Raw genomic sequence first — 12,527 nt, 5'->3', positions numbered from 1 at the left:
AGATAAAATATTTATTTACTAAAGAACCCGTAAATATCACTGCAAATACATTAGGGCATTTCAGCTCAACAGCTTATTATTATTTCAAAACCTAAAAATGAGATCATATACTGTAACTGTATCTGTAGTCAACCAAGAATCGAAACCTTCCCAAAGTGAGTGGGTTGGTTACTGTTGTTGCCACTTCGTCCCCTCCCACAATATACTCACTCTCCCTACAGGGACCACTCGGAGTAGTTGCTAATTCTTGAAAAGAAAGGTTTGGGGGAGGGGGTTATAATAAAGGGGGCAGGCATAAGACACACACACATGACCCACTCACAAAGGGCTAACTCAGGTATTGTGTACTTTTGTATTAGCTGGAAAAGACATTCTGGAACTTTTACAGGGTTGGTTGAGGCCACCGGCTCGTAGTTTGTATACTTTGCACTTTGAAAATGGTTACATTCAACTGAATATTTGGCTCATTCAAAACTGAAAAGTCTCCCAACATCGAATCCCCTCCCCCGTCCCTCCACCCAAAAGAAGGGAGGGGGTTGGAAAATGTTTAGTAAATGGCAAGTCTTTTGAATTTTTCTAACGCAGTGGTCACAAAGCTTAAAGGTGACACAACAATGATCACGTAGAACCAACACACACTTTCTCCCCCTATTGCCCACAATAAAATCATCTCCTTCAAATTGCCATGATCATCGCGACCAGGAGCCAGGTGATTATCCTAATTAATGTCTATCTAATTAAATTACTGTCAGCAGTTAACCAATGGCAGGAGCCGTTTCATCGGCTGCACAGGCAGCAAGATCAAAAGTGAGCCTTTTCTGATTGCTGCATAGTGTCAATTGGCCAATCTCTTCTCCCAGGGAAAAAAAAAAAGTAAATCAAACCTTTGAGAAGCATTTGCTGGTTGAAGTGCTTTCCGTCTAGTGAGGGGGTCTGTGGATTTCTAGTTTATGATAAATAGCACTTTAAAAACCAGGGAAGGGAGGGCGATTGCTCTGGTTCTAGAGCTATGCAGCTGGAGCACTGTCTTTCTCCTTCTATCATGCTCTCCAAGAAATTTCTCAATGTGAGCAGCAGTTACCCACATTCAGGCGGATCTGAGCTTGTCTTGCATGATCATCCCATTATCTCGACCACTGACAACCTGGAGAGAAGTTCACCTTTGAAAAAAATTACCAGGGGGATGACGAATCAGTCAGATACAGACAATTTTCCTGACTCCAAGGACTCACCAGGGGACGTCCAGAGAAGTAAACTCTCTCCTGTCTTGGACGGGGTCTCTGAGCTTCGTCACAGTTTCGATGGATCTGCTGCAGATCGCTATCTCCTCTCTCAGTCCAGCCAGCCCCAGTCTGCTGCCACTGCTCCCAGTACCATGTTTCCTTACCCCAGCCAGCATGGACCCGCGCACCCTGCCTTCTCTATCGGCAGTCCCAGTCGCTACATGGCACACCACCCCGTGATCACCAATGGAGCTTACAACAGCCTCCTGTCCAATTCTTCGCCACAGGGCTATCCAGCGGCGGGTTATCCTTACCCTCAACAGTATGGGCACTCTTACCAGGGAGCGCCTTTCTATCAATTCTCCTCTACTCAACCGGGACTAGTGCCCGGCAAAGCTCAGGTCTACTTGTGCAACAGACCACTCTGGCTGAAATTTCATCGACATCAAACAGAGATGATCATCACCAAACAGGGAAGGTAAAAGCTATATTCGTTGCTACTGCTACTGCTGCTCTTAGAGCCGTTGCCCGCTGGGCAAGCGGACAGTCCGCAGAATGGTGGTGGCTGAGATAGCGAAGGTCGGGGAGGGAGTAGGGCATATCGGAATTGGAAGAATCTGTACCCCTATTTTCCTAGCTTTCAAAAAAAAGATAATAGAGGGGTCAATGGGTGTGTGTGTGTGCGGGTGACAAACCTGAGGGCAAAGGTGAGATTTAGAACAAAGATCTCATATGCCAGAATGGAAGATGAGAAAAGGCCGTTTGGGCACAAGCACCTGGAGAAGAATGAATTCTCCTACTGAGCGGATGTGGGTTTCTTCCTTACCTCTCTCTCTCTGTCGGGAGAGAGAGGAAAGGTCTGCCGCTCGTGCCACTCTAATCTATTTCACTCCCCCTACCCTCGTCGGGTCCCTTACGATTTTTTTTCTTTTTTTTTTTTTTTTTTCTCATTCGAATGGCCCTTTCTTTAACCCCGTCATCTATGCTGCCAAGGCAAGTTTTGCCTTTACTTATGAGGTAATTTTTTTTTTTTTGGTTTGCATAAAATCTTTAATATTAATGGTTCTTTCTTCTGTTACCTTCTTCCTCTTCCCTCCCTTCTTTTAATTTAAATAGGCGCATGTTTCCTTTTTTAAGTTTTAACATTTCTGGTCTGGATCCCACGGCTCATTACAATATTTTTGTGGATGTAATTTTGGCGGACCCCAATCACTGGAGATTTCAAGGAGGGAAATGGGTTCCTTGCGGCAAAGCGGACACCAATGTACAAGGCAAGTTCTTCCAATTAACACTTTTTTCTGACACATATTTAGGTGAGAATGATTAATTAAAGCCTTTGTGGACTGGCTCGAGCGACTTTAAAAAACGATTGGCTAATTTTTTTTTTTTTTTTTTTTTTTTTTTTTTTTAAAGAAAGGGAGACTAGGAAGGGGAGAAAAGAGAGAGGAAAGAGGGGAAGATTATGCAAAAGCTATTTTAATCATTTACAGATAATAAAAAAGAAAAGAGTGCCTCCTGGAAACTCCCATCTAATATGATTTACTGACTCAAGGTGTGTGTGTGCTTGTGTATGCATGTGTGTTCTTGAACACAGTGGCAGGGAGTGGGGGTGTGCATGTGTAAGCAATGTGTGTTTGTTTCTCTAGGAAACCGGGTCTATATGCATCCCGATTCCCCCAATACAGGGGCTCACTGGATGCGCCAAGAAATCTCTTTCGGGAAATTAAAACTTACAAACAACAAAGGAGCCTCAAACAACAATGGCCAGGTCAGTGAAACCCATAGACAAGCAAGCAAGCAAGCGCACACACACACACATACACACACACACACACACACACACACACACACACATACGCGCGCGCGCGCGCACACACACACACACACACTCCCCTACCTTGCACATTCCAATCCCTAGTCTATGTCCCCCTATCCAAGCTCTTAAAGTCAACTCCCAGAAAGAAAAACAAATAGTACTATTTAATTCATAATTAAACTATCTCTTCCCTCCCCCTACCTCCTCCTAAAATGGGAACACTTTTCTCCCTTTGTGGAAAAATAAGGATTTAATATTTTTCTATCTTTTATATTTTATTTTCATTCCACCCGAATGAAATGAACAAAGGAATATGGATAAACCCTCCTTTCTTACCCTACACCCTCCAGGTTTCTAAATACAAATACCCAATTGACTGATTTCTGAAAGGAAACCGAATTTCTGCAGGTTGGGTAAATGTTTGACCTTCCTTCAGTAGGGAAAAGGAGATAGCCTGCGGGGTGGATGGTTCGGGTCACATTTTCCTGAGGGTGATCTAGTCGGATCTCTTCTGACAGCTGTGAGATGGTGAGGTCTTATCCCTAGTTACTAGACTAGAGAGGAGCTAGCGAGCAAGTACTGCAAAACATATATGTTTCTACGGCAATCACCGCGCGCACCCGTACACATTCACATAACAGGCACAATGTTTTAACTTGCCGCTGGGTCTCTCCCCTTTTCTTTCCTCTCGACAGATGGTTGTTTTACAGTCTTTGCACAAGTACCAGCCCCGCTTGCATGTGGTGGAAGTGAATGAAGATGGCACAGAGGATACCAACCAGCCAGGGAGAGTCCAGACTTTCACCTTCCCAGAGACACAGTTCATAGCGGTCACCGCCTACCAAAACACAGATGTAACTGGACTTGTACTTTCTACTTGAGGCAGGCATCACCCTCGGTTCCGGCAGCAGCAGCCACAGCAGCCTCAGTCAAAACATTTAGATATAGCAGGAGAGGCCGGATATGCGCCCTCCAAAAATTACAGGCAGGAGAATACGATTGTTTCTTGCCTCTGACTTCGGGACCGGTTTTGGTATTTAGGTGGTATACAGAATTTCTGGCGGCCTTTAATTCGGGGAGTTAGAATTTGGTCTGTAAACAATAACAGATAAAAAGCTGTTCCCTCAATTTGTCTCCCTTTGCAAAACAAGCAGATTTCCCCTTTGAATTTTCATTCTTGGCAGGCGCCATAATTATCACAGAAAATCAAAACGCCTTTGAAACGGTTTCCTAGGTGGGCAGGATTAATGGCTAAATAGAATAAAAATCACCATCTTGGGAGACTGAGGAAACATTCACACATACATACATTCACAGAGGCAGGTGAAAATTATAATAAAATATATTATTGAGGGGGAGGGGTATACTCAGAAGAGAAATCAGCGCCACTGGTCAATCCAGCATTTTTAAAGCAAGTTTTTAGAAGCTGGCAATAGCTGCTGTTGTCTGGGTTTGGGGGTGATGGTGCTTTTAAATATGCTAAAAATTTTATTCTATTAGTACTTTCATTTAAATTAAATTTGGATTTAATGTGTAAGACGAATTTTCTCTTATTGTGCAGCTACTATACTAAACTCATCACGCAACCTTTTAAAATGTCGCGAAAAGGTTTTAAATATTCAACATCTGGTCATAAATTCAATCTTTCTGGAAGTACTTTTGTCTGAACAAATTAATAAACATTTGTGACATGCATACACATATATCAGGAACGAATTTTAAAGCAAACATTTAATTTGGATCTTTCGTTAAAGTGTACTTATTACTCATTTAAACTTTTCCCTTTCCCATTACCCTCTCCATCCCGCGTTTAAATAAGGGAACCTGGGCATCTGATGAAATTATCCTTGCAATAATTGAATGACTATTCATTCTCAAAAGTGCAATTTCTCTGGCTTGGCAAATAAATATTGATCTTTTCCTCCTCAGATTACGCAGTTGAAGATAGATCACAACCCTTTCGCAAAAGGCTTTCGGGATAACTATGACACGTAAGTAAATTTGCATCTCTATTACTTCACTTCTCGGGGTCATCCTAAGAAGTGCAACGCTTATCAATTTACTGTAAAATTGTTGGATAGAAAGCTTTCAGGAGCTGAAATGTGTGAGGATGAGGTTGTAGTAGATTTTTGTTGTTATTTTCCCCTTTCCTTCTCCCTCTTTTTGCTTGTCTTATCCATATTTGCAGAGGTTTTCTTCAAGTGGTTATATTTTGGGATGGTCCAAGTGTTCTGACTTTGTATTTTTAGTTTTTATCTGAATTGAGACGTTGTTTAATTGGTATTGGGACTTTGGCTTGGTTGGCGCAAGATAGCTTTGCCTCTGGGTGCAATCCTGTTGTGTGTGTGGCTACAGATGCTTAGCTCAGATTGGTTTTATCTGAAGCCTGTCCGGGATTCTGCCCGAAACTGTTCGTTGCTTTGGCAGTTGTGAGAGTTTTATTGGCATATGTGACATATTATTTACCCACTTTCAAGTTTCCTGTAATAGCATTTCCTGTGCATTGTTGTGAACTAAATAAAAATGTGTAGCAGCTAAAGATAATGTGATGAACTGCTTGCTTTGGTAATTTGAGTTTGGGGAAAGATATGAAGCGGTATTTGGTGTATATTTAAATAGCATAAAAAGAAAATAATTTTCCCCTAAATTTTTACTTTCTGGATGTGACTTAGAAAGTTGTTTATTCCTTTCCTTTCTCTTTCCCTTTTTCATATTTGTCCTGGTCTTATCTATTTTTTTCTCTTTTGGGGGACAAAATTTCAGTTTAAACTAAGTCCTCTATAAGCTCACTCTAGATCAGAGCCTTAGTGTAGGGGACTAGGCTTCGTGGCTTAGGGTTTGGATGGTGGTGGATAATGAGTTCTAAATCTAGATTTCAAAGGAGTGTGGGGATTCCCCCTATTTTTTTCCTTGACCATATAAGGGAAAGACACAAGTCTTAATTAGATGGCTTGCTCTCAGTGCCTGGGCTACTGCCACGAAGTTGTAGCCGCCCTCTGCGTAGGATCAGATTAAATTTGCAAGGAAAAAAGAAACAGGGCTACGGCTTCATTTCCAGTTTCAGGCACCATTCCTTAAACCCCTAAACCCAATCTGTACTTGCTTTTGCTATAAGAAGCAGTTTAGGAAACTGTGGGCCTAGAGGAGGGTAACTGATAGTGATACATATTGTTGCTTCATCTTTTCCTCAAAAAAAAAAAAAAAAAAAAAAAAAAAAAAAAAAAAAAAAAAAAAAAAAAAACAAACCCAAAAAAACAAACAGCAGAATTATTCTTCTATCATAAGTGTTATTTCAAAATAAATATATTCCCAGCCCACCCCCATCCTAGCTCAAATTTTCTAAATTAGAGGGAGTCACAGGACAGTGTTTGCAAAAGGTTTTAGCTAAAGTTTGGCATATAAGTACATCCAGAATATATTGGTGACCAGGAATATTCAAGGACAATCCTTCAGAATCCTACCTTTGTAAATCTTATTATTAACATCTGTTCAAATGCATTTAGTGGTGTAAATGGACCCAGGGTTCCCAAAGGATTCAGACCTAGTTAAACTGTCAGTGGGTGATTAAACTAACTTTTGGCAACATTGTTTCTATATCGCAGATGAATAGAGAAGATAGGTATAATTATTTATTTTTGTTCCTCTCCAGTCCCCTTCTTTTTAATTTTAAAAATACAACTAAATTTAAGGACAAAGATTGCATATATTGAGTATCCAATACCTGTTATTGCTCTCTTTCCCTCCTCCCCAGTTGTTATTGGGCCAAATGTTGCAGAAATCTATTTTAAAAGGAACTTGCTTGTAACTTCATCTTTTTTCCCTATTTTGATTCTAAAAATTAGTTGATGTTTACTATGAAAACTATGCAGTTTTTCCATAGAAAAAAAAAGAAACTTTCCTTCCTTCCTTCCTCCTCTCTTTTACTCAGATTCTGAATAATCCCTTGAATTAGTTATTGTTTTTTAAAGTCAGAGCTCTAAAAAAAATATCACTTTCGATTCTGGTGCTATTTTTGGAGCATTCAACAATTTTTTTGTGCCTAATAAGATCCTCTTCTTCAAATGAGACTGAGATATGAAAGAATTGTTATTCTCCTTTAACTACCCCACCCACAGCTGCTTTAAAGGTGGATTGATGAGCATTTTGGGATTCCTGCATTAGTTAACTGAAAGTGGAGGATTTTTGTTGATCTGAAGGTGGATACATTCCTATTCATCTAACAGCCTTTTCCTTCCCTCAAATAATCTCTAATGAGGTTCTATTAGCCTGAAGGCCTAGACTTATTCTTTAACACAAGTCGTTTGTGTCACTCTAGGTCAGCTCTGCAGCTGCCAAAGACCCAAGCTAAATCCTTTTAGGATTGCCTAGGGGATAGTTGGATAGCAAAAGGTTTCAGCCTCTATTTTTTGACAGCCAGATTCAAGGTTCCTAACTATGTGAGATGGAAGGACAGGAAAAAAGAATTGTGTGGTGTATGATGGTTGAGGAAAATATTTTTCTTTGTAAAAACTTTAAATAATGAAGCTTTCATAGTTTCACAATTCCTTTTTATTTGTTTTGGTGAGTGGAAGAGTAAAGAAAAAAAATCTTATAAGACTAAAAAGTGCTTCAGAGATATTCTAGTAGTAAACTCATTTTCTGGAAGTTGGCCTTTAATAATACTTATTGGAGGCACACACATTTGTATTTCTTACATCATTTATACAAGAAAAAGAAGAGGTGAGTGTGCATGCTTTTGAATTCTAAGAAGGTGTAAGTGACTTTCTAAGAGATTTATTGAAAGTAACAGAGCGAATGGAAGGAGTGTGGGAAGACGAGAGAGAGAGAGAGAGAGAGAGAGAGAGAGAGAGAGAGAGAGAGAGAGAGAGAGAGAGAGAGAGAGAGAGAGAGAGAGAGAGAGAGAGAGAGAGAGAGATACAAATAAGTGAATGCCAAAGTAGATGGCAAGGCAAATAAGGAAGGGCAGAACAGAGCATGTTGCCAAAGTTTTCAGGCAACGAAAGAGAAATAGAGAAAGTTAGACAGAGAGACAGAGAGAGAGACATAGACAGAGAGACAGACAGACATAGAGACAGAGAGAGAGAGAGAGAGAGAGAGAGAGAGAGAGAGAGAGAGAGAGAGAGAGAGAGAGAGAGAGAGAGAGAGAGAGAAGAGAGAGAGAACCAGCCTTTGTTTACAATCTCTCTCAAAATCCTTATAGGAAGTATCCCCAGAGTATAGACACCCTTTGCCCACAGAGGCCTGTTAATCCCCTCTCAGCCCGGCTGGGTTAATATGCATATATTTTGACCAAACAAAGAGCGAGAGAAGGCCTTCAATTTCTACCCTTGACCTGGCTATTTTGGAAGGACCGTAATGCATGATAAAAGAACGGAGCGAAGAGAGAAGAGGTAGTCTTAGTTTTACACCCCTGTGCCTTTCTTATGCCATGCAACCAGACCTTTTCACTTCCTCTTTAGTTAGTGATTTCCTAAAATAAGAATAAAGGGAATGTGTGCTCTCCCTTTGCCCCTCTCACTCACTTCCACTCCAAGTCTCCATAGCGAATCTTTTCCTGAAATTCGGCATGGCTACATGAAAGATGTACACTTATATGGGGGGAAGGGGGAAAAGTCAAGAATTCCTTCTCTTTCCCTGATACTGGGGCCCTCTTCCTAATCTTTCATGGACACTATGTGCCATTCCTCCCGTTTCTTTCTGTCTCTCCCTCCTGATAGGATCTACACGGGCTGCGATATGGACCGCCTGACCCCTTCGCCCAACGACTCTCCCCGCTCGCAAATAGTGCCAGGGGCCCGTTATGCAATGGCCGGCTCCTTCCTACAGGACCAGTTCGTAAGCAACTATGCCAAGGCGCGTTTCCACCCGGGGACCGGGGCCGGCCCAGGCCCAGGCACAGACCGCAGCGTGCCGCACACCAATGGGCTCCTGTCGCCCCAGCAGGCCGAGGACCCTGGGGCCCCGTCGCCCCAGCGTTGGTTTGTCACGCCAGCCAACAACCGGCTGGACTTCGCCGCCTCGGCCTACGACACGGCCACTGACTTTGCAGGCAATGCGGCCACCTTGCTCTCTTATGCCGCGGCAGGTGTCAAGGCTCTCCCGCTTCAAGCTGCAGGCTGCACCGGCCGACCCCTGGGCTACTACGCAGACCCGTCGGGTTGGGGAGCCCGCAGCCCCCCGCAGTACTGCAGCAAATCCAGTTCCATGTTGTCGTGTTGGCCTAACAGCGCAGCAGCGGCTGCTCGTATGGCAAGCAGCAATCCCTACCTAGGTGAGGAGGCGGAGAGCCTGGCTACGGAGCGCTCCCCTTTGCCCCCAGGCTCCGAGGACTCCAAGCCCAAAGACTTGTCCGACTCCAGCTGGATCGAAACGCCGTCATCCATTAAGTCCATCGATTCCACCGATTCTGGAATTTACGAGCAGGCCAAGCGGAGGCGTATCTCGCCGTCTGACACCCCGGTGTCAGAGAGCTCCTCTCCCCTCAAGAGCGAAGTGTTGACCCAAAGGGACTGTGAGAAGAACTGCGCCAAGGACATAGGCTACTACGGCTTCTATTCTCACAGCTAGACTTGCCACCGGGCAGCATCGCCTAGGCCCAGCTACAGCCCCAAGACTCCCTTTCATCTTTCCCCAAGGCCAGACCCCCACCCAATTTTCTTCTTCCCTTTCCAATTCCACTTTCCTCATCTCATGTATTTTCTTTGGGCCTTACCATTGCCGTCTTCAGTGAATAAATACAGGATTCCGAGTGTGTTTTTAACCTTTTCCCCTCCCAGCAACCTCTGTAGTTAGCGCACTAATCTTCAACTTTAGTTGTAAACCCTTGATCCCTTTTAATATCCCAGCCTTTCTTCCCTTTCGTGAAGTTTGTCCTTATCTAAGTCTTTTAATCTTCCCTTCCCTCCTCTCTTTTCTCCTTCTTTGGCCCACTACTTTTTTTTTTTTTTCCTTTCCTTTTACTTATAATTAGATACTTCATCTTTGGGAGATCTGTACAGTCCTTGGTTTTGCCAGGTTAAAGCCAAGCAGTGCTCTAGGAACGCAGAATTCCAATCCTTTCCACACCCTTTCCCCACCCTTACCCTCAATAAGTAGGACGCCTGGCTCTAGAACCTGGAGCCCATACAGCGCTTCCTTCCTTATCCATGAATGGATGGATGGATGGTAGGGATGTTAATAATTTTAGTGGAACAAAGCCTGTGAAATGTCTGTACATAGTGTTAATTTATTGTAACGAATGGCTAGTTTTTATTCTTATTGTGAAGGCACAAAACCAGTTCATGCTTAACTTTATTTATTTATTTACCTTGAGAGATGGTTAACTATATTCTAGAGGCTTTGGTAATGTAAAATGGCCAACAGCTATGGCAATGAGTAATGGGTTTCTCACTTCTTTGCAGTCCCTCGCATGGAATAATTTACTCTGTGCCCTAAGTGCACACAGCTAAGGAGTACCTACTCACCCTAACTCCTATAAAGAATGGGAATCTATTTTATAGGAAAGTTAATTAAATGGCTTGATGCCTCCAAAAAGCAAAGTTAACTGAATTTGTAAGTTTTTTTTTTTTCATTTCCTAAATCGAATAGCTCAACATCAGCAATATTATTTTGCCTTATTTGTTTTTCCCAAAGTGCCAAATCCATTACTGGTCTGTGCAGGTGCCAAATATGCTGACAAACTGTTTCCGAATTTCTCTTCAGTTTTCTCCCTCTTTATATGCTGTAAATCTTTGTAATGAATACTCTAAAACGATATAGATGATTGAATTGTTGGTAACTATCGTGTAGTCCAGTGAAGATGAATTGTGTGAGTTGTATATTTTACTGCATTTTAGTTTTGAAAATGATTTTTCCCTCTAATCTAGAAAACAGCTGAAATCTGACTTCCTTGGAAAAACACTAGCATTGGTGCGAGTAAGATTGATTTTTTTTTCCTTTGTAAGTCTTGTTACATTTGATAAGGAACATTAATCCCCCTGGAAGTAGATTAGTAGGATTTCGAATGTTGTGTAGCAAACATACTTTTTTTTTTTTTTTTGTATTTTAAATTATAACGTGAAATATGCATAATAATACACAATATTCAATCTAGATTCCAATTCATGGGGGGGGGGGATTTTCCTAATAGCAATTCAGGGTCTAAACGTGTGTATATTTTTGACTCTTCTGTAAATCTAATGTTGTGATTTTTATATTTGTTATGTTTTGTCTGTGAACTGAATAATTTATACAAGTACAAGCTCCACTGAGAAATGTTTTGTTTTTGCTCGTTTGTATCGTCTGTGTATAACAAGTAAAAATAAATCTGCTAAAACTTTAACATGGTGTTTTAAAGCAGTTTACCGTTTGAAGAAAATTCAGTTACTATAGGTGATTAATTTTAAATGATCAAGCGGAACCAGCCAAGGAACTTTTAGCTATAAAGTGAGCTGTCTCCCTCTCCCCTAGGACCAATCACGACTCAATTCCCCGTTCCTTTTTATTTGAAAATATTTGATCCCAAACTTTTCATTATATTCTTTTTTTCCTTTTCAGAAAAGAGTATGTCTCTCCATCCCTACCCCCTATCTTTTCAAATTGACGCTCACAGAAATTCTGAAACAAAGCAAGCAGAAGGAGATGTTTTAAAATCAGAGGTTAACTTAAAATTCAGAAAGGAATTTCAGAGGGAAGAAGTGATGAGAATGGGCTAGAGTTTGCGTGTGCATGTACGTATGTATGTATGCATGCATACATGCATGTATGTATAAAGTGAATGAAGTTAATTTTAAAAACTTCCTAAATTAGTATTAAGGCAAGCTTTAGTGAAGAGCAATTATTGTCTTCAACTCATGGTCTCTTAGGGAACAGTACTATTTGTTGGGAGGGAAAGATAGACCCAGAAAATATCTAACTCTTCTTGAAGCTACTGAATATACTTTAAAAAAAATGCTTAGGATAGAAAGGTCTCTTTAAAATCCGATCAGTTTATGTTGAGAAGTGTCTGAGGATGCTTAGGAATCAAATGGAAAACTGATTCGATGCTCAGTTTGGGTCTCAAGCCCTTATTTTATTTGAGTAACTAATATATAAATGATAGTAACCAACTCTACGATCAGATGGAGAGGAATAGTTATGTTTCAGCTGGGGTCTTGCAGAGATTGCCCTTGTGTGATAAAAGAAAACGCCTTTTTTTTTGCGTGTGTAGGCGATTGCCACTCGTTTTGGAAGTAAAGTGTTAAGAATCCACCCAATCTCAAACTTTGACCTAACTGAACAATCCCCCATGACTATGATACCATGTTTTTCAATTCTTCAGGATATTATATTTCCCCTTTAAGTATGACAAATCTAAAGGCAACTAAAAAGTATCAAATAAAAGAAGACATTTATTCCCAAGTACAACTCCTTTGCTTTCTTTGAACAATTCAGCTACCACTAGACGGCGCTCCGTGGAGTTTTGTTTTGTTTTACATAGCAAAACTGCTATTTTTGATTTTTTTTCCCTT

The 12,527-nt window shown here is 41.3% G+C and overlaps 1 protein-coding gene across 1 annotated transcript; it reads left to right on the top strand.

Annotated features, from left to right (window-relative positions):
- Nucleotides 1-897: 897 nt before the first annotated feature.
- TBR1 (T-box brain transcription factor 1) lies at nucleotides 898-11,359 on the top strand. Its single transcript, XM_074303284.1, has 6 exons — nucleotides 898-1,701; nucleotides 2,340-2,494; nucleotides 2,870-2,991; nucleotides 3,735-3,893; nucleotides 4,969-5,030; nucleotides 8,757-11,359. Exons 1-6 carry the CDS (start codon nucleotides 1,010-1,012, stop codon nucleotides 9,604-9,606), a joined length of 2,040 nt encoding a protein of 679 aa, XP_074159385.1. The 5' UTR covers nucleotides 898-1,009; the 3' UTR covers nucleotides 9,607-11,359.
- The last annotated feature ends 1,168 nt before the right edge of the window (nucleotides 11,360-12,527 follow it).

Source organism: Sminthopsis crassicaudata, chromosome 3 (genome assembly GCF_048593235.1).
Source record: "Sminthopsis crassicaudata isolate SCR6 chromosome 3, ASM4859323v1, whole genome shotgun sequence".
Lineage (NCBI taxonomy): Eukaryota > Metazoa > Chordata > Mammalia > Dasyuromorphia > Dasyuridae > Sminthopsis > Sminthopsis crassicaudata.
Note: the sequence above shows the minus strand (reverse complement) of the source record. Positions and strands in the feature narration are given on the sequence as shown.